Source organism: Boleophthalmus pectinirostris, unplaced genomic scaffold (assembly GCF_026225935.1).
Source record: "Boleophthalmus pectinirostris isolate CB_2022bp ecotype Guang Dong unplaced genomic scaffold, ASM2622593v1 HiC_scaffold_13, whole genome shotgun sequence".
Lineage (NCBI taxonomy): Eukaryota > Metazoa > Chordata > Actinopteri > Gobiiformes > Gobiidae > Boleophthalmus > Boleophthalmus pectinirostris.
Genome location: NW_026571036.1, coordinates 25,850,153 through 25,876,386, shown reverse-complemented (window position 1 = coordinate 25,876,386; position 26,234 = coordinate 25,850,153). Strand labels below are relative to the sequence as shown.

Genomic DNA, 26,234 nt, shown 5'->3' with positions numbered 1-26,234 from the left:
GGTCTCCCTCTGTTAATGTCATCAACCTTCCCTCTAGGTTTAACGCTAACTGAAGGCACAACTCTGTCTGAAGCTCTGTTACTCAAGTTAGACTTTAATCTGAGTTTTGTTTTAACACAATCTGACCAGAAAGAGTTGATTTTAGTTGGAACCACGACAGGTGATGATTTGTGCTGTTGAACAAGTCCTTCTCAAACACAGTTTTTTGGTTGGGGGTCCATCACCTGCTTGTTTCTATGGAGATGTCATTGCTCTGCCTGGAATGTTCCACAGTGCGACATTAAACAGCTTTACGTTACATATATTCAATTACAAGTGGTTTTAGAGCTCAAAAATACCTAGAAAACTTCCATTCTGACTGTCAACGGGGTCGCCTCTCCACAGATCTGACCTGTAACTTGGTCCGGTTTGGTCTCCATGACGATAGAAAGGTTTAATGCCACACTGTGAAACATTCCAGACAAAGCAATAACATCTCAACAATAGAAAAAAGCATTCGAAGGACCCTCCACCAGAAAAGTTACAAAATTCACCTTTAAATATATTTTTTTCTTGAGTTTTCAGAAATTTTTTGGACAGTTTTTGATAATATGTGCATTTTGTCTCCATGGTAACTGTTATGTTCTGTATTATAATGTAGTTTCCTCATCACAAACAGACGTGGAGTTGTGTTTTGTTTCATTCACACATGTTTAACACACAAACTCTACACATTTAGGCCGAGTTCTTCTCTCAAATAGAAAACACTCTGTTCCAGTTTGTGATGTCATGTGGTGATAGGACATCAGAAAAGCTCTACTGTGGTTTTAGGTACAGACAATTTCACAGTGTTGGGAAGGTGACTTTTAAAATGTATTCCCCTACAGATTACAGATTACATACACCAAAATGTAGTTTGTAACGTAATCCATTAAATTACTTAAAGTGAGTAATGTAATCTGAATACTTTGGATTACTTGATTTGCTGTAGAGAAGCAAAGACGAGGAAATCTTCACATAAGAAGTTTTGTCTGATAAAAGACAATGAAAAGCCCAGACTTTACTGAACCAAATTAAAAATATTATTGATAAGAGGAGGAGACACGGTCCATGCAGCATGATTTAGTCCTGTTAAATCCTGTTTTAGTCCTGGATTAGTCCTGGATTAGTCCTTGTTTTAGTCCTGGTTTAGCCCTGGTTTTAGTCCTGGATTATTCCTGGTTTAGATCTGTTTTAGTCTTGGTTTAGTCCTGGTTTAGTCCTGGTTTAGATCTGGTTTTAGTCCTGGATTATTCCTGGTTTAGATCTGTTTTAGTCTTGGTTTAGTCCTGATTTAGTCCTTGTTTTAGTCCATGTTTTAGTCCTAGTTTAGTCCTGGTTTAGTCCTGGTTTAGATCTGGTTTAGTCTTGGTTTAGTCCTGGTTTAGACCTGGTTTAGACCTGGTTTAGTGTCTGGCATTGAGTGGAATTACCGAAGAAAAAAAAACAAAAAAACAAAAAAGGGAATAGCCCAAAATGTGAAAACAATCCATTTATTTCAACAAAGTAACTGTAATCCAATTACCACTCACTGAAACAGTAACTGTAACTGAACAGTTATTCATAATTTGTACTCTGATTACATAACTCTGGTACATGTAATCTGTTACTCCCCAACACTGTAATTTCATAATTTTGGGTAAAATGTGTGGAAAAAACAAATGAGAAATGTACTTCCTGAAGCTCGAGTGGTCACTTTGTGTATTTTGGACCAGCGTAAACACACGAGTGAACGCTCCGCAGGTCAAACCCTCACAACACAGAGCTGCGGGCAAACACCAGAAGAGACGTGTGTGTGTAAAAGCAGCTGATCTGTGTGAATGCTCTGTCACACACCTGCTTTGTTGTGCTTCTGGGTCTCTGCAGCGCGGAGCCGTCACACAAAACACACGAGCTGATAATAGCCAATCAGAATCTAGAAGGTGAAATACAAAAGCTGCCCGACAACAGAGCCATGTGCACAGAGGACGGCCGCGGACAAAGCCGTACCACATGAGAGCCACACGCACGATAAGTTATGCAATGTTACTCCTATTATACCATTATAAACAGCCACTTGAGCCTATAAACAAATGAATAGGCCTAATTAAAGTATCTGTATACAAACACAAAAGTCACATGTAATATTTAAAGATCCTATATTGCACAAAATGGACTCTTGTGAGCTTTAAAATGTGTTATAATGTTGTTACGTGACCAAAAACAGACCTGGAGTTGTGTTTTGTTTGAGTAATTCTTTATTAACACTTGGACTTTTACATTTATTATTTATTTATACACTTGGGAGCGAGAGACAATTTCGATTCTTCATATGTTTCATATGAAGAATTGACAATAAACTTTTTGAATTTGAATAATTTGTCTGTCTACATCTCCAAAATGTGTGTAGAATCCCAATCCTCAGTCGTCCAGGCAGAATCCATGGCAAAAAGAGAAATTCAACTTGTCAACTTGACAAATAGATGAGGAAACAACATTTGCACAGAGAAAATTGTGTCACTTTGAAATATTCTTGAAAATCTGACTGTGAATAGAGCAGGTCTATCCAACCACGAAAACTCAGTGTCTAAACAGGGTTTATTTACTAGTGTTGTAGTCAAGTCTGCACTAATAAAGACCAAGACCAGTCTGAGACCACAGGGTCCCAAGACCGAGACAAGACCAAGACCTCTGAGGGTCAAGACTGAGACAAGACCAAGACCACAGCCCATAGAGACCAAATTAAGACCATCTTTGTTATTTTCTACATTTATTTGTATTTTACAGTTATTTTGGCACATGTATATCAATGTTTTTATAAATGTATCTCCATTTGATCCAATTAATGTTCATTTAGGCTTAAAATAGACCATGCAAACTGGACTGCACTGAAACACTCCTTTTTTGGACCCTGACCCACAGTTTGCGAACCCCTACTTTAGGCCCACTTCCACTGGCACTTTACAGAAAACTATTTCAAAGTTAATTAAGTGATGTTTTCAAGTTCATAACATTTACAGTTTATCTTATTGGTTTTGCAGTGATATTTAGCCTCTGCACATTTAGCAGCCATAATGAAATCTGATCACACACACTGAGACAAGACAGAGACCAAGATCAAGAGCCATCAAGACCGAGACAAGACCAAGACCAAGAGCCATCAAGACCAAGAGCCAAGATCCATCAAGACCAAGAGACAAGACCAAGACCAAGAGCCATCAAGACCAAGAGACAAGACAAGACCAAGACCAAGAGCCATCAAGACCAAGACCAAGAGCCATCAAGACCAAGACCAAGACCATCAAGAGACCAAGAGCCATCAAGAGACAAGACCAAGACCAAGACCAAGAGCCATCAAGACCGAGAGAGCAAGACCAAGACCAAGAGCCATCAAGACCGAGGCAAGACCAAGACCAAGCCATCAAGAGCCATCAAGACCGAGACAAGACCAAGACCAAGAGCCATCAAGACCGAGACAAGACCAAGACCAAGAGCCATCAAGACCGAGACAAGACCAAGACCAAGAGCCATCAGAGACCATCAAGACCAGCAAGACCAAGACCAGAGAGACCAAGCCAAGAGCCATCAAGACCAAGAGACAAGACCAAGACCAAGACCAAGAGACCAAGACCAAGAGCCATCCAGAGACAAGACCAAGACCAAGAGCCATCAAGACCGAGACAAGACCAAGACCAAGAGCCATCAAGACCAGAGACAAGACCAAGACCAAGAGCCATCAAGACCAAGACCAAGACCAAGATCAAGACCGACCAAGACCATCAAGACCAAGAGAGACCAAGACCAAGATACCAAGAGCCATCAAGACCAAGACCATCAAGACCAAGACCAAGACCAAGACCAAGACCAAGACCAAGAGCCATCAAGACAGAGACAAGACCAAGACCAAGAGCCATCAAGACCGAGACAAGACCAATAAGAAGAGCCATCAAGACCGAGACAAGACCAAGACCAAGAGCCATCAAGACCGAGACCATACCAAGACCAAGAGCCATCAAGACAGAGACAAGACCAAGACCAAGACCAAGACCAAAGACAAGAAGACAAGAGACCAAGAGAAGAAGACCAAGACCAAGACCATCAAGACCAAGACCATCAAGACGGAGACAAGACCAAGACCAAGAGCCATCAAGACCGAGACAAGACCAATAAGAAGAGCCATCAAGACCGAGGTAAGACCAAGAAAAAGAACCATCAAGACGGAGACAAGACCAAGACCAAGAACTATCAAGACCGAGACAAGACCAATAAGAAGAGCCATCAAGACCGAGGTAAGACCAAGAAAAAGAGCCATCAAGACGGAGACAAGCCTGAGTCCAAATGCGCTCGAGTCCGAGACAAGACCAAGACCGTAAAAAAGTGGACTCGGGGATGATCTTGAAACCAAGACCAGTCTGGAGTACTACGACACTACTATTCAAGTTACATCACAAACCCGGAAGACGTTCGGAAAGATGTGATGACGACTTCCGGCGTAGTTCCCGACACTGGGCTCAACGACCGACTGTGATCAAACCCACTGAAGTAAATGTGATCAGCGGTAAAATGAAGACTGCAGACGTATGTGCTGTTTGGAATCATCTGGAATTTGGCGCCTCATCTCTTCTAATCACATGTACCAGTGCACTCGGAGTTGTGCGTCAGTGAGGAAATGATAAAAACTGAGGTCTGGTTGTAAATGTTGATGAGCCGAACACAACGGAACACTACAGTGACATGGAGATGAAGAAAACTGTGACATTTTCTCATTTTCCTAGAGTTTGACAGACTTACTATTATTTTCTGGTTTGTGACGTTACTAGACTTTACAGAAATATTGTTTCGTGATCTTACACAATACGCCACATAGTTTTTTCTCTTAAAATATTGCTCAGAACTATAAAACTATGGTTGGTTGGGGGTCTGTTGCCTGTTTGGTTCTAGGGATACGTCATTGCTTTGCCCAAAATGTTCCACAGTGAGACTTTAAACAGCTCTACTTTACATTTATTCAAATACAGATGGTTTTAGAGCTCAAAAAACAGACATTCTGACTGTGAGCAGAGTCGCTTCTTGACAGTTCTGACCTGTAACTGTCTGGTTTGGTCTCCGTGAAGACAGAAAGGTTTAATGCCATACTGCGAAACATTCCAGACAAAGTATTTGACGGACCCTCCACTGTTATTTGAGTGTGTTTTGTTTTGGAGTCAGAGCTCGTCTCATTATTTCCGTGCGTTCAAACATGAGCTGCTTTTCCGTCTCGCTCAGGTACAGCTCGGTCTCTGGGGCCTCAGGAGCTCTATTGATACTTTAACGCTGAGGTCATCAATATTCTCCGGGGGTGTGATGCTAACTGAAAGCACTGCTCTGTCAGAAACTCTGTCACTCAAGTTCGACTTTAATCTGAGCTTTAAGTGGTTTTACAGCTCAAAAATACGAGAAAAATACATTCTGACTGTGAGCATGGTCCAAAGTTTTAGAACACCCTACATTTTCCAGATATTTAATGCAATTCAAGTCGTGCAAGTCCAGTGAAGAGCTTGAAATGGTACAAAAGTAAGAACTGAACAGACAGAGGTTAAAAAAAAAAAGATAAAAGAACAAAAAACACAAGTCCAAGCTTTGCCAAAACTACCTCAGGAAAAAAGAACAAGATGGTGAAGGTTGAACACCTGGAGTGTCCAGCAGCAGCAGCACAGTGTCCAGACTTAAACCCATGGAGCTGGTTTTGGGATGAACTGGACAGAAGAGTGAAGCAACCTACAAGTGCCACACATTTATGGAAACTTCTGCAACAGACTTGGGAAGAACTTTCTGAACAATATTTGATTTGTATTGTAAAAAAGAACGAGCCACGAGTGTGTTCAGCTGTTCTATCTGACAAAGGTGACACACACATCAATCAAAAGAATTTAAAGAGTTTAGAATACGTTTTGGTCAACAGGAAACAGTAAAAAATCATAAAAGTGTGGCGTTCAACAATGAAAAATACTAATAATAAATGTTGAAAATCAAACTTCTAAACAGGACCATGAAAGCTTGTATTTGTTTTCTTGAGTATTTAGAATATATTAAAACATTTCTGTCAGTTTGTGCTCATGTATGCATTGTGTCACCACGGAAACTGTTGAACATTCTGCCAGTAGAGATACATGTAGAACATCCCCAGCATGACCCAGCATGATGTCACTAGAAAGCAGAGTCCCCAAAACAAAACAACTCTGAATGTGTGAATGGAGAGTATTCAGTCTCTCTATCCTGACTGAGAAGATGAGACTGAGTTGTCAGCGATTCTCAAACTCCGATGATTCAGTTTTAATATTTGCAATCGTCTTAAAGGTTCTACATTACACAAAACTGACTCTTGTAAAATTTTAGTCATGTTATAATATCATTACCTCCTCAAAAACAGACCTGGACTTGTGTTTTGTTTCATTCACACATGTTTGAGTAACTCTTTATCACACTGGGAAAACAATAATATGTAGGTAAGTTTAAATTAAATGACTTAAATTAAGAAGATTTGACTTTATTTGAGTCGATTCAACTTGACAAGTCAAAGTATGTACCAATGGAATAAGTGTGTTTTTCTTAATTCAAGCAACATTAGATATTTTTTCTTGTTTTAAGTGCAGAAAGTCTGGTTTCACTGGCAGATCATTTTACTTATCAAGTGAAAATGACTCAAATCATGATAAAACTTTCGTAATTCAAGTCATCTGAAATGTAGACATGTGCAAAATATAGTTTAAAGAACTATATTACACAAAATTGAGCTTTAAGTCGTGTTATAATGTTGTTTCCTCATCTAAAACAGGCCTGGACTTGTGTTTTGTTTCAGTCACACTTTATTATTAGTCTGTCTATAACTCCAAAGCTCAAAATACTCCATACTGTTCCACCTTGTGATGTCATGTAGTGGTAGTTTTCAAGTGAACAGCTCCTTTTACCTTTAGTTCAGTAGAGATCGGCAATTCCAGGGCTGAAATAAACGCAGTGATTCTAGTGAAGACGTATGAAGTTTAAAAACACAGTGGAGCGCTTCCATGACATCACAAGAGTGTTTTGTGTTTGAAAGACGAACTCCGCCTAAATTGTTGGTTTTCAGATTCTAGAATGTGATGATATTAATTAAAACATTGCGATTGTACTCTGCATAATCCAAAAGGTAAATTCACAAAAGTTGAACCTGCTATTTTTGACTTATTATTGACTAAACCTTCAAACTCTTGAGGTTTAAATTGTTAAAATCCAATCTGTATTCATTAATATTGTCTTATAGAATGCTGTGATGTCATCTGAAACCACCAATATACAGAGTTTGTGTGTTAAAATTAAATATGTGAATGAACAAAACACAACTCCAGGTCTGTTTGTTTGAGCGAGACTGAAAATACAGTTCCAGAAAGGCATAATTTTTGAATTTTCTATATTTTTTTAAATGTAATCCTGCTAAAATGATCTTGGATAAAGGGAGTTCCGGTTGAAAGGGCCTATCAATGTCACAACAGTCGCTTACACAGAGACTGAAACTCTATCCACGATATTCAGTTACACACACGGGCCTCAGCTCTGGTACTGATGCTTCTCTACAAACTCCACTTAAATAATAATAATAAAACATCTCCAAAAGCCACATTCTATTTGCTCCTACCTTGACAAAAAGTTCAATTTCAGGATCTTGACTGTTCGTAGACATGCTGCTTTTCTTCCGGTGACGCCCACTAAACCCTCATAATCACTCTACATCGTTCAGAAAGTGTGATGTAAAAAGTGTACGCTCCTGAGCTGCTGCTGGGGTCGGTCGGTTGGTGAGGTGAGGTGGAGGCTGGTGGAGCTCGGGTGGTGCACAGGTCTGCTCTGATTTAGCCTGAGCGCAGATGGTGAACAGGACCGGCTCTCAGTGACACTAAACAGGACCAAACAGGTGTCAGCGTGTGGAGGGGGGAGGAGCCCGAGCCTCTCTCCCTCTGCTGCTGCTGCTGCTGCTGCATCACTCACTCACCTCACTCTGGGTTAATCAAGTTCAAGCGTGACTAGAAACATCATATAAACAAATAAAAAATGAAATAAAATCGTCAAAATTGGATAAAGGGCTCATTTTACTCTGTTTTCTGATATCATTTATCAAAATACTACAACTTCTATCTTCCAACTACTCAGTGTTATCTAGAACAGTCTGTGCAGATTCATTCTCCGCTGCCCCTTCACAACTCAACACTGTTCTATGTATCACCAACTGTCCTGCTCACTCTGTCCTCCCAATGTCAACTTCACTGCTTATTATTTCTCTTTAAATGCATTAATCTCAGTTATCCTGAATATCTCAAACTGTATTTAATTGCCATTCTCTTATCGTTTATGTCTCGCTGATATATATATGTATATATATATATATATATATATATATATATATATATATATATATATATGTCCCAAGAGTCAAAAAACAAATAGGAAAGCATTCATTTAAATATAAAGCTCCGTCTGATTGGATCGATTTTCCCTCATCAATTCGAGCATTAACTTCTGTTCCTTCATTTAAAAATGCTCTGTTCAATATTTACAGAACCTGTGTCATTGTTTTTGATCATTTTGTTGAATTTTGTTTTCATCTTGTTGTATTTTGTGATTATGTTGAACTCTGTCTTAGTTTTTTGCTCAAATTTGATTTAATATGTGTTAATCAGTCAAGTGTGTGTGTGTGTGTGTGTGTGTGGTTGTGTTGATTTTGTTGTTTTGATGTTTATTTGAATGTATGTATCCTACTGTCTCTCCCTTCTGTATCTGTCTTTGTTGTTGTGTCTATGAAACAAAGGGACAGTGTCAGCAGTCACCTCCAGTCTCTCTCTCTAAAACCTTCAAGTCAGGCAAGAAATCTCGGGGTAATAAAGGACTCAGACTTGATCTTTGACAGCCACATCAAATCAATAACATCTGCAGCCTTTTACCATCTAAAAAACATAGCAAAAATCTAAGGTTTACTGTCTAAATCAGACTTGGAGAGACCAAGTCCATGTGTTTGTCTCCAGTAGGTTAGATACTGTAATGTTCTGCTCACTGGTCTCTCCAAACGAGCTGTGAGACACTGCAGAACATCCAGAACGCTGCAGCTCAGGTCCTGAATCGAACTAAGGACATATGTCCTGTGCTCAGGTCTCTGCACTGGCTTCCTGTGGCTCATAGAATAGACGTTAAAGCAGCTCTGCTTTTACAAGTGTCTCCATGGGCGAGCACCCAAAGTCCATCTGTGACATGTTAGTGCCATATGAACCATCTCACACTCTGAGGAGCTCAGGGACCGGCCTCCTGCTGGTGCCCAGAGTCACGACTAAACACGGGGAGTCAGAGTTTCAGGTTATATATATATATATATATATATATATATATATATATATATATATATATATATATATATATATATATATATATATATATATATATATATATATATATATATATTTATTATATATTTATTTATTTTGACTCTCTAACACAGGTACGAGCTGTTATTCACCGCATCTCCCCGTCCCAAATGTGAAATGAAATGTGTCCTTGTGACTATTTAACTAGACGAGCAGCCGTTGCATTTATTTTTAATGGTGTTCTTTCTCGTGTTTGGTTTTGACAGCATGTGGCAGGACTCATTCTGCTCTGTGGGGTATTTTTATGTGAATTATTAATGTTCTTGAATTTGGCACAGGCAAAGTACGACGTTACAGAAATACCATATGAGAAATCAAGGCGAGGAGGAAACATGTGAAGGAGATGACAGCGGAGGAGGAGACGGGGGCGGCAGGTATTTCAGGCAGATGCTATTTTTAGAGCAGCCCCCTCTTGTGGCAGATGAGCAGACGTGCAGCTAATTAGGAAGCTGCGGTTTAGAAACACCTCACTCAGGCTGACAAAATTATATAAAGCCATGAGGTTATAAGCGGTGTTGGGAAGGTGACTTTTAAAAAATGTAAAATGTATTCCCCTACAGATTACAGATTACATACCCCAAAATGTAGTTTGTAACGTACTCCATTAAATTACTAAAAGTGAGTAACGTAATCTGAATACTTTGGATTACTTGATTTGCTGTAGAGAAGCAAAGATGAGGATATCGTAACATAAAAAGTTTTATCTGCTAAAAGAAAATAAAAAGCCCAAACTTTACTGAACCATATTAAAAAATATTATTAATAAAAGAGGAGACACGTCCATGCAGCATGGTCCTGTTAAATCCTGTTTTAAGTCCTGTTTTAATCCTGGTTTAGACCTGGTTTAGATCTCGTTTAGATCTAGTTTAGATCTAGTTTAGACCTGCTTTAGTTTCGGGGAATGAGTGGAATTACTGGGGGAACAAAAAAAAAACAAAAAAAAAGAGAGAGATAGCCCAAAATGTGAAAACAGGAAAATACCTCTGTGTAATCCATTTATTTCAACAAAGTAACTGTAATCCAATTACCACTCACTGAAACAGTAACTGTAACTGAATACAGTTACTCATAATTTGTACTCTGATTACATAACTCTGGTACATGTAATCTGTTACTCCCCAACACTGACAATAGGGATAAAGAAAAAGTACACAGGAAACATTTTAATGCTAGGATTAAACTATTGCTATGTACAACCAAGCCATGTTACAGCTCATGTCAGTGGAGAGGCGACACTTTGCACGCTGAATTCATGTTTTTCAAGATATAAAATAATAAAAATATAAAATATAAAAATATAAAATAATGAAAAAAATGATTAATACCTCACGATCAGCTCCCCGATCGGCATTCATAGGTCACAAGAAAATCAGACTTGTTTGCATTAACTTGTTTTCAAGTTAATGCACCTGATATAAAAATGTATTGAACAGATACATATGTACTCTAGTTTATGAAACTGTTGACCTTTTTTCTGTACCATTTTTGGTTCTAAAGTTCCATACGTTTTAAACAGACCATGTATGAAACATGGAACAAAAATTATTTCCCAAATTTCAAAGACCTGCAAATCATATAAATAAATGGATGTATTTCATCATATCTTGTGTTATTCCATCTTTGAACTGATGAAGGTACATGATTTATTTTTTTATGTATTTAAAATGATAAAAATTTGCTTGGAAGGACTGACATATTTTATAGAAATAGTTTCCTTTTATTTTGAAGTAATATTAAAGTATTTAGAAGAAAAAAGTTGACAAATTATGTAAAATCATGCACCTTCTACTTGCTTGTACAGTTTTCCCTCCGTTATTTTTCCCTCCGTTACCATGACCTTTCTTAATAAAAAATCTCATGACTCAAAAAGTAAGAGGTTTTTCAACCTAATCTTGTACCATATGGTAGAAAATTATATGAAGTAAATATTCAAACCAGTTTGTTAAGGATATGTAAGTGAGAACCAAGCTAGTTATCACTGTTTGTATTTATTGCCCAAAAAGTGCTGCATATTTCATTCCCTCCTTTACCCACATTTTTGTCAACAACTTGAAAGAATATCACAGGTTTAACTTGACCCTGTTGGAGTGTTAACTCTTTCCTACATTCTGATACTTTACTTATTTCAATAGTCCCTCTAGTTTCTGAATAAGAGACATTTGAATGTCAAAAATCTGCCCCTGTTTCCCTCCGTTACCACTTGACCGGACCCTAAAGCCAATTTGCCAGAATCTGTCAGAGTGTGCATGCGCGGACACATGTCAACAAGATAAATACACTTTACTGTATCGTCTTTGAAAATGACCCCAAGAAATTAAAGAGCAATGACATCTTCAGAGATACACGTACTACCAAACAAAAAGTTACACAGTGCACCTTTAAAAAAAAAAGAGAGCAAGAGAGAGAGAATTGAAAATGTGAACTCTTTCCTAATTTTAGATCACACATAAATTCACGAGATGTTTATTTTGGCCTTGGTTTTCGGCTGTGAACCTGAAATCACTCACTGCTCTGGCTAATCATTCACTCCAACATCAAACAGTGACAGAAAGAGGGAAGTTATACGTACGGAGAAATCAAATGAAAAAAGCAATCCACAGTTTCATTTTCTATTCAAATCCAAAAAATATAATCAAACTCTCAGAGCATACACTGCAAAAACTCAAATCTAACCAAGTTCAGATGGTTGGAATTGAGAAAGTTTTATCATGACGAGACTTTTTATGCTTCAAATATGAAAATACATCTTGCTACACTTAAAAATACATTGTGCAAGTTTTTGGGGTTTTTTTGTTTGTTTTTTTTTGGTTGGGTGTCCGTCACCATTGATGCCACAAACGCGTGACTTTCCAAGCCAGTAGTCAGATTTAAGTCACTTATCTAATACACTGTGCGTTACTATTTTTGCGTTTCAGGGCGACGCAGGTTATTTATTCATTTATATTTTTTGGCGACGTGGGTTATGTGACCCCAAAGATCGTATAAATTGTCTCTGGTGACACGTTTCCTATGATGTTACGTCAGATGTAAACAATGGAGGGAGAGAGGTACGACTTTTGCAGCTAGAAATCCAAACATTATTTTGATTTTATTTCAGCTAAGGATGGCAACATAAAGGTTCGTTGTTCACTCTGTGCTGGCGACAGTGTTGTCTGCCTTCAAGAAAACAACATCAAACCTAAAGAAACATCTAGAGACACATCACGGCACAACCATGTTAACAGAGCAGGTCCTGCCCGCTGCGAAGAAAACAATAACTAAAGTAACTTGTAGTCTAACTTAAGATACGTTCAGACTGCAGGGTTTAATGCTCAATTTTTTTGTGAAATCCGATGTTTTTGCGAGGTCGTTCACATTTCCAATTAAATGTGACTTGTATGTGACTCCAGTGTGAACATTAAACGGCCCGAAAGTGTCCCGCATGTGCACTGGAGACACGACGATGTCAACCGCAGCGAGCGTGCTCTGTGTTTACGGAAGTTGTCCAAACATGGACGCGCAGCATTGAGCACCTGGAGATTTTTTAAAGTTCCTCTCGTACCTGGAGCCAGAACATGAACAACTTACTTGTTTTAAGGAGGAGATTGAGAAGGACGAGGTTTTTGGCGTTTTGTGGGGCAGGGGCAGCGACGTCCGTTGAAAGGAACGTGTGGATGTGGAGACGGAGCCAAGAGTGGTGAGTGGTGATGTGCTTCACTTCAGTGACACGAAGTTCATTAACAATTTTCACCTACTTCAGCGCAGAATAGTGACGTTTGTGGCTTGTTGATAACGTGTAGGTGGATGAATGCACTTTGGCCGTTCAGACTGAAGTCACATGTCAAAAGATCAGATATGTATATATATATATATATATTTTAGGAGCACATATCCAAGTGGCCTGGGTCACATTTGAAAAAATTGGATCTGTGTTGTTCAGACTGTCATTAAAAGATCAGATACAGGTCACATAGAGGCCAAAAAATCAGATTTGGGTCACTTTAGGCTGCAGTCTGAAGTGACCCAAATCCGATTTTTTTCAAATGTGACCCAGGACACTTGGATATGTGCTCCTAAAACCGATACATATCTGATCTTTTGTGACTGAAGTGAAGCACATCACCACTCACCACTCTTGGCTCCGTCTCCACATCCACACGTTCCTTTCAACGGACGTCGTTGCCGCTGCCCCACAAAACACCACGGCCAAAAACCTCGTCCTTCTCCTTCTCAATCTCCTCCTTAAAACAAGTAAGTTGTTCATGTTCTGTCTCCGGTACGAGAGGAACTTTAAAATCTTCAGGTGCTCAATGCTGCGTCCATGTTTGGACAACCTCGCTGCGGTTGACATCGTCGTGTCTCCAGTGCACATGCGGGACACTTTCGGACCGTTTAATGTTCACACTGGAGACACATAAAAGTCACATTTAATTGGAAATGTGAACGACCTCGCAAAAACACCGGATTTCACAAAAAATCCGAATTCAGTGTTCAGCCCTGCAGTCTGAACGTAGCCTTAGTTACTTTTAAAAGCAAGTAGTCAGTAGTCCGTAGTCAGATTACCGTTTCAAAGTAACTATGGCAACACTGTCCGTCACTGCCTCGAATGTTCCACAGTGTGACATGAAACAGCTCTACCTGGTGGTTTTAGAGCTGAAAAATACATAGAAAACAGACATTCTGACTGTGAGCGGGGTCGCCTCTCCACAGATCTGACCTTGTAACTTGGTGATGTTTGATCTCCATGAAGATAGAAAGGTTTAAAGCCATACTGTGAAACATTCCAGACAAACATCTCCAAAGAAAGAAAAGCAACATCTCTTTGCACTTCGAACTAAACTAAATCTAATGTTGCTTGAATTAAGATTACAACATAAAGAAGCAGTGATACAGGTCGAACTAATACACGCACTTTTATAGCACAATTCTTGGGAAATAGTGTCATTACTGCGTTTCCTCAGATGGTTAACCAGGGAGGGGTCAGGTTTATCTAAAAGTGATATAATGTGTCAAGATAGTCTATCTGCAGGTGAGAAAATGTGTACTTTTGGACTCCATTTAAATACATTCAGTCTTACCTTTCACCTGCAAACTTCATCGAGTTAATCTGAAAATCCTGTCACATAGTACCAGAAGTACAATTTACATGCAAAGTCCTATATTACACAAAACTGACTCTTGTGAGCTCTAAAACATGTTTATAATACTGTTCCCTCCTCAAAAACAGACCTGGAGTTGTGTTTTGTTTCATTCACATATGTTTGAGTAATCCTCTGTCTACATCTCCTAGTGATGTCATGAAGTGGGAGGTTTTTTTTTTTTTGTTTTGCTTTGTTTTGTTTTTAGTTTAATTTACCGTATTTTCTGCACTATTAGGCGCTCTGGATTATAAGACGCACTGTCATAGAATGGTCTATTTTTTTAACTTTTTTAACAAATAAACCACACTGGACTTTAAAGGAAACACAACAGTGTGATGGGTGAGTGGTTTTGTTTGTTTGTGGCGTTCACGGTGACTCTGGGCTTTGTTCAGTTGTGGCGTGTAGGGAGGGTGCTGTCTGGGACCAACGGATTGTCGGCGTGTTCGCAGTGACTCAGTTGTGTCTAGAAGTGGCACATTGCGCTCGCTTTTTCGGTTCGTTCCTCCGTTCCTCGTCGGCGTGGAGTGATGAGTGTGTCTGGATGTTTGTCGTTGTGTGGTCGCTGTCTGTTCCGTGTGTGTTTGCGTGTTCTGCGGGTGGCGTGGCTTTGTAGTTTACTGAAGTCGTGCTGGGACACCCGAGTAGATTTGTGTATAGGGCGCTCTGGATTGTGTTGCACGCACTCGTTTTTTGATGGGGATGGAGGTTTAAGAGCGCGCCCTATAACCCGGAAAATACAGAAAGCATTAATCATATTACAATGATTTAACACAGAAATTCTGCATATCACTAAAGTTATTCTACAGACTGAAGGGGTATAGTAAGTTCAGTTACATTTGACCTTTTTTTCGGTAGAGATGGGCAGTTCTGAAATTGCAGTGAAGGTGTGTGGAATTTAAAAACACAGTGGAGCACCTGTATTTAGACATGATATCACAAGTTGGAGCAGTGTGTCAGTCTGAGAGAAGAACTCAGCCTAAATGTGCAGGTTTGTGTGTTAAACATGTGAATGAAACAAAACACAACTCCAGATCTGTTTGTGATGAGGAAACAACATTAGAACACAGAAAATATCGTAACATTGGCCCTTTATCTTAATCTTGGACCTAATATCTGACATGGTTAAAGGAGTACAATGTGACTTTCCAAATGGAGAGTCCATAGTGTATCTTTGAGCATAAACACACCACTGAATAAGTACAAGATAAAGACGTTTAAAGGCATACTCTGGAGTTTCCCATTCCAGGGAAAGCAATAACTTCTACATTATCTGATAATCACCAGAAAGTTACATAGAAAACCTTTTAAAGCCTGAGGACCCACATGCAGATCCTTGTAAAATTCGAACGACTGTTGATTTGTCCACTTTTATTACATCTCAGATATTTGACGTGTTTTGAAGTAGCAACTGCGTCTCCATACATCTCCATAGAATTAGAAGATAGTGGTTCATATACCAATGTAATTCACATATTTTCACACAACCTAATAAAGTAAGTGAGCAGAAAGCCCTCTCTGTTTGTGGATATCAAAATGGGCTTTCAGTAAAACAAAGAGAGCTAAAAAAAATAAATAAATCAAGACAAGAGAGAATCAGAACCCAGCAGAAAGGGTGTAACTATTCCTTACATTATTTTCTATTACTATTACATTACTATTCTGAAAAATTGACAGAAACTGGTCCACCCAAAGAACAAAACACTGAGCCACAAACAAAGAAATGTGCTCTGCTCCATTCAGTGTAGTGAAGACTGCAGTGAGCGAGAAACAAAACAGACACTTCACAAGAAGATGTACTGGAGTCTGGTCAAGCAGTAACGGAGGGAAACAGGGGCAGATTTTTGACATTCAAATGTCTCTTATTCAGAAACTAGAGGGACTATTGAAATAAGTAAAGTATCAGAATGTAGGAAAGAGTTACACTCCAACAGGGTCAAGTTAAACCTGTGATATTCTTTCAAGTTGTTGACAAAAAAATTTAAAAACTCATGTCGGTAACGGAGGGAATGAAATATGCAGCACTTTTTGGGCAATAAATACAAACAGTGATAACTAGCGGTTCTCACTTACATATCCTTAACAAACTGGTTTGAATATTTGCTTCATATAGTTTTCTACCATATGGTACAAGATTAGGTTGAAAAACCTCTTACTTTTTGAGTCATGAGATTTTTTATTAAGAAAGGTCATGGTAACGGAGGGAAAATTGTGCAAGCAAGTAGAAGGTGCATGATTTTACATAATTTGTCAGTTTTTTTCTTCTGAATACTTTAATATTACTTCAAAATGAAAGGAAACTATTTCTATAAAATATGTCAGTCCTTCCAAGCAAATTTTTATCATTTTAAATACTTTTTTTTTTTTTTAATCATGTACCTTCATCAACAGTTCAAAGATGGAATAACACAAGATATGATGAAATACATCCATTTATTTACATGATTTTCTTTTAAATTTGGGAAATAATTTTTGTTCCATGTTTCATACATGGTCTGTTTAAAACATATGGAACTTTAGAACCAAAAATGGTACAGAAAACAGGTAAACAGTTTCATAAACTAGAGTACATATGTATCTGTTGAATACATTTTTATATCAGATGCATTAACTTGAATTTTTGCCTTGCTGTTTACTTCTGCTTGACCGGGTCCACTAATACATACAAGAGAGCAACACGGGACCTCAGTCTGCAGTAAATCTCCACCTAAAAGCCTCAGAACACTCCTTTGAGGACAGTGAGGTACAGACCTTAGCCAGAGAAAATACTTGAAAGGGGAGTTAAAAAGGCTATTTTTGCCAAGACAGAGAATCCTTCCTTAAACAGAAATGGACGCCTCAGACATCATTTGTCTCCATCCTCAAACTGAAATCAAAACAAACAAAGAAAACAATAGTGATAGCCAGGTCAGGTCCAGAGGTGTGAAAACTCCCATTATGGCTCTGAATAATTCTGCTAATATGACCCTACACTCAAGTGAACTTGCAAGTTCAATAGGCCGAGCTACAAACACAAACTGTAAACAAGTAGTGTGTTAGTTTCAGAGTAGTTTCAGTGTGGTTAGCTCCTCATTTCAGGTAGTTATAAGACAGTGTTCACCAACTTCTGACCAGAACTGTAGAAGCAGCTTGGATGAACTAAAATGTATTCTACTAAATAAACTTTTATCCAGTCGACAAATTGAATTTTTCCTTTTGCCGTAAGTGAGTAGATCTGAACTCATCAAAACTACTCCAGACTGAGAGCACAGCTGTTTAAAACTTCATACACCTTCACTAGAATCATTTGGATAATTTCAGTTCTACAATCGCCCATCTTTACTGAAAAAAAGGAGCTGTTAACTTCAAAACTAAAGCTTCATGACGTCACAAGGTGGAACAGAGCATTTGGAGCTTTAGAGATGTAAACAGACGAATAATAAAGAGTTACTCAGACATGTGAATGAAACAAAAGTAAATGCTAGGTATGTTTTAAAGGGACATAAAGGTCAGTTTTGCATAATATAAGACTTTTAAACAGTAATATAATGAGCTAATCTTAATTATGATTCATAAAAAGAATAAATCTGAACTACTGCATAAACAAATTCAATTCTGTCACATTTTTGATTCCCTGTTGGCTGATCCAAAGTGACCCATGTCTGTTGCTCGGACACAGAACACCTTCAGAGCACTTTTATCAGAAACAGGAAACAATGGAATGTACTCAGGCTGAAGTCATCGGCTCAGTGGCTCTGTGGCTCTGTGGCTCTGTGGCTCTGTAGTTCATCTGTTAATTATTACACCAGTGCTCAGATTCAAGTCAGGGACAAATATTCACACACAGACGCTGGAACACTGTGGGAACATGGAGACCTGCTCTGTTTGTCTACACTACATTACAGGTCAGATCTATGGAGAGTAGCTCCTATTCACAAAAGGAATTATTGTATTTTTGAGCAATAGAAACATGAATAAAATGAATAAATGCAGATAGAAATGTTTAAAGTCATACCACAGAACATTCCAGGGAAGCAATAACATCTCCATGGAGACAAGCACAGTGCCCCTTTTCAAATATTGCAATTGTGATGTTTTTTAGAGTTGCGCTGTGTTTGTGTCTGTTTCCATGGAGATGTTATGTCTTTGTCAGGAATGTTCCACACTATGACTAACACGTATCTACCTCCATGGAGATAAGCAGGTGAGACCACCAAGCCAAACAAAAGGTAAGATCTGTGGAGAGGTGACGCGTTCATAACACATACAAGCTGCTATGTATTAAAACTATTTTCATTCAAACATTGAATCCACTTTTTCACACCAGCCCCAGCCTCAAACATGAACAAAAGACAAAATGCTCCAGCTATGTCCTCCTGACCAAGTTGTTGTTTTGCAAGTCTCAAGTAAGTCTCAAGTCTTTGAGCTCAAGTCTGAGTCAAGTCCCAAGTCAAATACAGGCAAGTCTAAGTGGAGTCTCGAGTCACTGGCCTATAAGTCCAAGTCAAGTCCAAGTCGTCTGCTTTGAGCTTCAAGTCATTTCAAGTCTTTAAAACAAAGTACCAAATAGAGCTTTGTTTTTTGTAATTTATATGAATTTTAAATTTAATTGTACTTAAAAAGTCATGCTATATTTATGTATGAGTATTTATATAAGAGATGTAGAAATGCTTTTTTTTTTTCCTTTTTAAATGTCTTGACAAGATCTTAGTGTGAATCATTATGGTCAGAATTGAAAGAATTCAGTTTTAAGAGTGATAAATAACAGTTATTTTGTCATGTACTTCTCTCTGTTTTACAGTACTGTACTGTATATTACTGTAGTACATTTGTTGTAGAGTTGGAGGAACATGTTCCAGTTTGTTCCTGTAAAATTAATCACCACCTTTATCAGCTGTAAATAGAAAAGTATTTTCTAAAAACATATATTTTTAGGAGAAGCTTCAAGTCTTCTCAAGTGACAGACCTCAAGTCCAAAGTCAAGTCCTGAGTCACTGACCTTCAAGTCCAAGTCCCAGGTCTTAGTTCAGGGACTAAATTCCAAGTCAAGTCTCAAGTTCTAAAAATAGTGCCTCAAATCTGACTTGAGTTCAAGTCACAACTTTCAAGTCCCCACCTCTGTCTCACAGGTTTCCCCAGAAGCACTGAAGAATGGGTCAAATGCAGAGGACAAACTTCCTTAAATACAGACAATAAAGGTTAACTTAATTTCCATAACATTTTCAATTAAACCTTGACAATCAAAATGTATTTACCCACAGAATCCTTCACTTACAACCTAAAAACTAGAGACCAGTCAGTGTGTTCTTAAGGTTTTATACACACAACAAATTCTTGTGAACTTTTAGTCATGTTATAATGTTTCCTCCTCAAAAACTGACCTCGAGTTGTGTTTTGTTTCCTGGTTTGTCTGTCTAAAACCAAAGCTCAGAACGTTCAGTTCCACCTTGTGATGTCATGAAGCTTTAGTTCTCAAGTTAACAGCTCCTTTAACCTTTTGTTTAGTAGAGATTCCAGGACTGAAATGATCAAAATGAAAGTGTACAGAGTTTAAAAACACAGTGGAGCAAATTCTGTATTACCACATGACATCACAAGGTGGAACAGAGTGTTTTCTGTTTAAGAGAAGAACTCTAAATGCCTAAATCTGCAGGATTTGTGTGTTAAACATGTGAAACCAAACACAACTCCAGGTGTGTTTGTGATGAGGAAACATTATAATAGATCAGAAAATAGTCTAATCTAAGTCCTTTAAACTCTTCTTTGTTCACTGTATCACACTCAAATATATCAACAGGGGAACGAGCAGAAAAAGTTCCATTTTCTGTTCCCTACGTGCAGAATCTTTCACTTCAGAGCGTTTGACTTGAGGGAGCCTCCTGGCCTACGACAGGTGTAAAAAGATGACTGCAACACTCCAGGCAAAAGCTCACAAGTCACATCTCTCTGTTCACTTCTTAACAGGAAGAGACGCTGTTCAAATGATGCACCAGCGTTCTAAAATAGAACCTTATCTTATCACTTTAGGGCTTTGTAATGAATATAATGGTTATCAAATGGAGATCGTAGTGTTTTGAATTGTCCCTGATAAGCTTAATGTGTTTTTAATGTCTGTTAGAGCACGTGGTTTGGAGCAGAGTTCACACTTTGGAGGAAGAGATTTGACTCTTTTTTTTTTTTTTTTTTTTTTGCATTTAAATGGTAATGATTAAAAGTGTATTTCTCATTAAATAAATTATTACTCTGGGGAAAATCACGATTAAGAGGAAATATATTTTGATTTTTTTTTTATTTTTTTTTTAGTACAATCTGTTATTTAATAATCTGCTGCTGTAGTTGTGTCATATGCTGGAATAAAAGATACAGGACCCGAAATACAAATAAATGAATAAAAAACGCAAAATAAATTTCACACTCTTTCAAACAAAACACACAACAAACAGGTATAAACAACTATTTGGACATTTAAAAAAATGCTTAATTTTGGGTCTTAGCTACAAAAGTGAAAAATATCAAGTATTAAAGTAAACTCAAAATGTCCTTATTGCCTCAAAAGAAAAAAAAAAAAAGTGCAATGTCCCCATGACTTTCCTGGTGTCAGTCGTGGAAACAGCTGGTGTCAGGTCCAGGACACAGAACCACATCACTTCCTTCATTTCCATGGGCTTTATTACATTTGGACATTTGGACTGAAATAAACCTTGTTTATTTGAGAAATAACTGCACTTAGAGCGACTTTTTCAATTGTTACGAACACAGAAGCTCAGAGCATCGACCATTTTGACTCACTACACTCTTTGACAAAGTCTGGACCATTCAAAATGGACGGAGCACATGTGTTTGGCAGAAAACAAAGTTCCTATTGGACACTCGAATAAGGCCTGGATGGATAAATGTGCTCGAAAAGCTGCTTTTCTCTAGCCAGGCTGGCGCCACCTAGAGTCTCCGTTCAATTTCATTTCTCTCCAGTGACTAGGTCAGGAATCAGAATATACTAGACGGTTCAGAAAAACACCAGAAGTGCAAGTTCAGGCACCAGCCAATCAGCAAAGAGCTATATATTCTGTGTTAGCAATGATTCCTGAGATCGAGGATTTAAAGTCAGAACAAAGAGAATGTTTGGTGAATTTCATTAAGGGGAAAGACGTTATTGTCCTTCTTCCTACGAGATTTGGTAAAAGCTTAATATACCAGTTAACCCTGTTAGCGGCGCATTACATATGTCACGACCAAATAGCAGCGATTGGTTAAATGATAAAAAGTACCCACCAACCGTCGAGCGAACAAATTCAAACACTGTGACGTCAGACGGTTTGTATGAAGTGAAACGAAGTAAAATGAAGTAAAATTGGCTGATGAATCAGGCTAGCGTTCCTCACCTTTTGAAGAAAAAAAAAGTATGTTTCCATGTTTTATGGTTGGAAAGTTATATAACATATTCCCAGGTATTGTATACTATACCGTCGGTCTGGAAGGGTTTATAGTCCACCTTGCAGTAGTTTTCAAGTTCAAGTGTTCATGGTCCTATTTAGGTGTTTGATTTTCAACCAAAAAGATGTGAGTGACCAACTTTTAAACAGCTGGTTAATATCTTACGACTGTCATTTTAATATTTTCACCTGTTAGTTCCAACAAAGTCAGCTCTTTCTGGTCGGATTGAGTTAAAATAAAGATCAGATTCAAGTCTAACTTGAATAACAGCGTCTAACAGAGCAGTGCTTTAGTTAGTTTCACACCCCCGGGAATGTTGATGACATCAGAACACACAGAGAACACATCACACCGATTTATCATCATTACACTGGCTCACTGTTCATTTTAGAGTTGATTTTAAAATGTTATTGTTTGTTTTTAAAGCACTTGATGGACTGACCCCGACGAACATCTCAGACCTCATTGTTTCTACACTTCTTCACACGCTCTGAGTTGTGAGGGGCTGCTCCAACCTGTCATTCCAAAAATGAGAGATTAAAGCCTGGAGTGACCCTGGGGTGACCCTGGGGTGACCCTGGGTGACCCTGGGGTGACCCTGGGGTGACCTGGCCTTTTCTGTGGCTGGCTTTTGGAACGTTCTCCCCCCTCACATTAAGACCACCCGCTTCAGTTGATTCTTTTAAGTCTAGTTTAAAAACACACTTTTACTCACCGGCTTTTAACACGGTGTGAAAATTGTGTTCTCCTCTGACTGTCTTTTATTGATTTTATTTGCTATTTTTCTATTTGCAAATTTTAGTATTTTTTTAATAATTTTATTGACTTGCTTAGTTATTTATTTTATGCTTTATTTTATTTAATGTGCTCATTTATATTGTGGCTTTGAGACTTTGTGTTGGTAAAATGTGCCGTACAAAACAGTTGGATTGGACATCAGCTGCAGAATATGAATAATAAAACATTTTTGGCAATTTTTTCTTATGTGTGTGTTTAGGGATGTAATAATAACTGAAATATGGTGATATCGTATCGTCAAAAGTCTCACAATAATATCGTGGACCATCACAATATAACGAATTATAAGCTCCTCTGTTTTAATGTCTTGTCTTACAGTAGCAAGAGCTGATAAACATGGGGAACTACATATCCCATGATTCATTTCAGCGCAGACAACATGAAGACATATGTTTTTTTCTTGAATTCTTGGGATTATGTCGGAAATAATTACTCCAAATTCTTGTCAAGGTATTTTCAAAGCAAAAAAGCGTCCTAGAGGTTTGGAAATCGTTACATCCCTGTGTGCTTTGTGTCACCATGGAAGTGCCGAACATTCAACCAACTGATACTCAGCACTGACATCACACTGGGGGGTGTTCTACATGTATTTCTGTTGGAGGAATGTTTAGCAGTTGCCATAGTGACTGTCTGAGATAAACTTGTTTAAGCGCACAAGCCAGATTGTGTTAAAATAAAACTCAGATTAAAGTCTAATTTAAGTAACGTCTTCTAACAGAGTAGTGCGTGTGTGTTGTGTCACCATGGTAACCGCTGAACACTTCGCCGATAGACATACATGTAGAGCACCCCAAGGTCTACACGTGCTGTCTTTCTCTTACCTTGACAAACAGTGAGATATCAGGCTGCGTGGGGTCGTCCGGCGCCGCGCTGTCCTCGTCCAGCGTGATGTTCTCCAGAGTCTGGACGCCGTGGTCTACTGGGTCTTCAGCTTTAAGTTCTTCTGCCTGCAGCGTCACCGGCTCCTCCGCGGCTTTGGTCTCCTCGTGGGGGGGCTCGACGCAGGGGGTAGGGTCCGCCGCGGAGGCCGAGGACGAAGAAGATGTGGAAGATCTTCTAGAGCTGGACTGGTTTTGCTCTTCGTGGTGTTCCTCATGGTGCTCCTCAGGTTCCTCTTTGTGTTCTTCACAGTTGGCTACAAAATCAGGAATAGAGTTCAGTCAAGTCCTGAAATATGAAGTTTTCTACAGCCTGGATCAATTTTATAGATTTTTCTTTCTATTGCTATTCGCTTTTCACTTTTTAAGACATGTTATAATGTTGTTTCCTCCTCAAAAACAGACCTGGAGTTGTGTTTGTGTTTTGTTTCATTCATACATTGAGTTTGAGTAATCCTTTATTATTTCTGTCTGCATTTCCAAAGCTCAAAATGCTCTGTCCCACCTTGTGATGTCATGAGGTTGACAGTTTTCAAGATAACAGGTCCTTTTACCTTGAGTTTAGAGACACTGGCAGCATATCAATGATTCAAGTGAAGGTGTATGGAGGGTTTTCTGTTTGAGAGAAGAACTCGGTGTGAATATGTAGGATTTATGTGTTAAACATGTGTGGAAAAAAAAACATTAACAACTCCAGGTGTGTTCAGTGATGATAAACAACAACTATCTGCTTCTTCTGAGAGTTCACACTAAAGGTCCACTGTGCAACTTTTCTAACACATGCTGACTCCCTGTCTCCACCTGGATGTTATAGAGCTTTAAGTTCTATACATGCCTCAAGAATCTCAGACTTCCGGTCATTGTGCAATTCATACTGGGAAGGATTTTCCAAAAAAGTGAGCATCAAACCATCATGTTTGATTTTCCAGTGGGATGTGTCTATTGTCAAAGTTGATCTTTTTTATTCTTTTGAACCATATCACTTTTGTTTCTGGTTCTGATATTGTCATATTTTAGTTTTGACATCGTAATTGTGTGGTTGTTGGATCCTATCAGTGGAAAACGGCTTGAGAAAAAAGGGAATCAGATGTGTGTGACTGCAAACCTCTGTTCAAACTGTTTCTCTTCCCAACAGAATTGAAAAATAATGAAAGGTGAAGGCGATGGGCAGGATTGAAACACTAGAAGGACGAAAAAGGAAACCTTTGACTGCCTAAATCATCCCGAGTTTGCAGCGAACATTTTGTATGTGGAGCCATCAAAGCGGGATCCCGTTTGTTAATCGAGAGGTACAGAAAACAAACAGGCTGAGCTGCACTTTCTTGTTCTTGTGGTTTTACAGAAACATCACGTCTTGGTCACTTTGCAGTGGAAGGTGTTTCTTGAACAGCTGGTGCCTTTTGCTTTTTAACGCTTTTTAACGCTTTTCGCTTTGACTTTTTAAATTCATAAGCGAGGTTGAGCGAGGGATCAGGATTTTGCTTTGATGGCGCTCCACATACAAAATGTTCAAACAGGGAAACAGTTTGCAGTCACACACATCTGACTCCCTTTTGCATTTATGGAGTTGGCCATTTTCCGCTGTTAGGATCCAACAACCACACAATTACGATAAATAAACTAAAATATGACAATATCAGAACCAGAAACAAAAGTGATATGGTTCAAAAGACTTGAAAAGATCGACTTTGACAATAGATACATCCTACTGGGACAACAAACATGGCGATTTGATGCTCACTTTTTCTGAAAATCCTTCCCAGTATGAATTGAGCAATGACCGGAAGTCCGAGATTCTTGATGCGTGTATTACTTATGTTCCAAACATTAAAGTGCTAGTATTGCACTATTTTCTGATCTGGACACTCAAAGATGCTTTACAGTACATTCTTCATTCACACCACACTGGATGGTGGTAAACTTCTATTGTAGCCACAACTGCCCTGGGACAGACTGGCGTAATCAAGGCTGCCAATCTGCACCATTGGCCATCTCTCACGCACACACACCACTTTCCTACTTGGCGACGTGGGTGAAGTGTCTCGCCTAAGGACAAACCGACAGTTTTTTGCGACTGGCGCCCCACGGTGTCTGCAGTTTGTCTCATTCACATGTTTAACTCACAAACCCTGCATATATTAAGACTGAGCTCTTCTCTCAAACAGAAACACTCTTTTCCACCTTGTGATGTCATGTAATACAGGAAGTGCTCCACTCTGTTTTTAAACTCCAAACACTTTCACTAGAATCATTTGGATCATTTCAGCTCTGGAATTGCCAATCTGTACTGAACTAAATGTAAAAGGTAACATGAAAACTACAGCTTCTTGACATCACAAGGTGGAACAGAGCATTTTGAGCTTTGGAGATGCAGACAGACGAATAATAAAGAGTTACTCAGACAAAACACAACTCCAGGTCTGTTTTTGAGGAACAAAGGAACAAAATTACACACTGGAAAAAAAACAAAACAATATCTAGGTAAGTAAACATGACTTAAATTAAGAAGATTTGACTTTATTTGAGTTGATTCAACTTGACAAGTCAAATCTACCAATGGAATAAATGCGTTTTTGTTTTTTTTAAATTCAAGCAACATTCAATTTTGTTTC

The 26,234-nt window shown here is 38.6% G+C and overlaps 1 protein-coding gene across 1 annotated transcript in view; it reads right to left on the bottom strand.

Moving 5' to 3' along the window:
* clic5b (chloride intracellular channel 5b) overlaps positions 1-26,234 on the bottom strand; it is a 42,320-nt gene that overhangs the window by 15,400 nt on the left and 686 nt on the right. Inside the window, exon 2 of the mRNA XM_020939933.2 lies at positions 23,566-23,879. Coding sequence (XP_020795592.2) covers positions 23,566-23,879 — 314 coding nt within the window. The remainder of the gene's footprint in view (positions 1-23,565; positions 23,880-26,234) is intronic.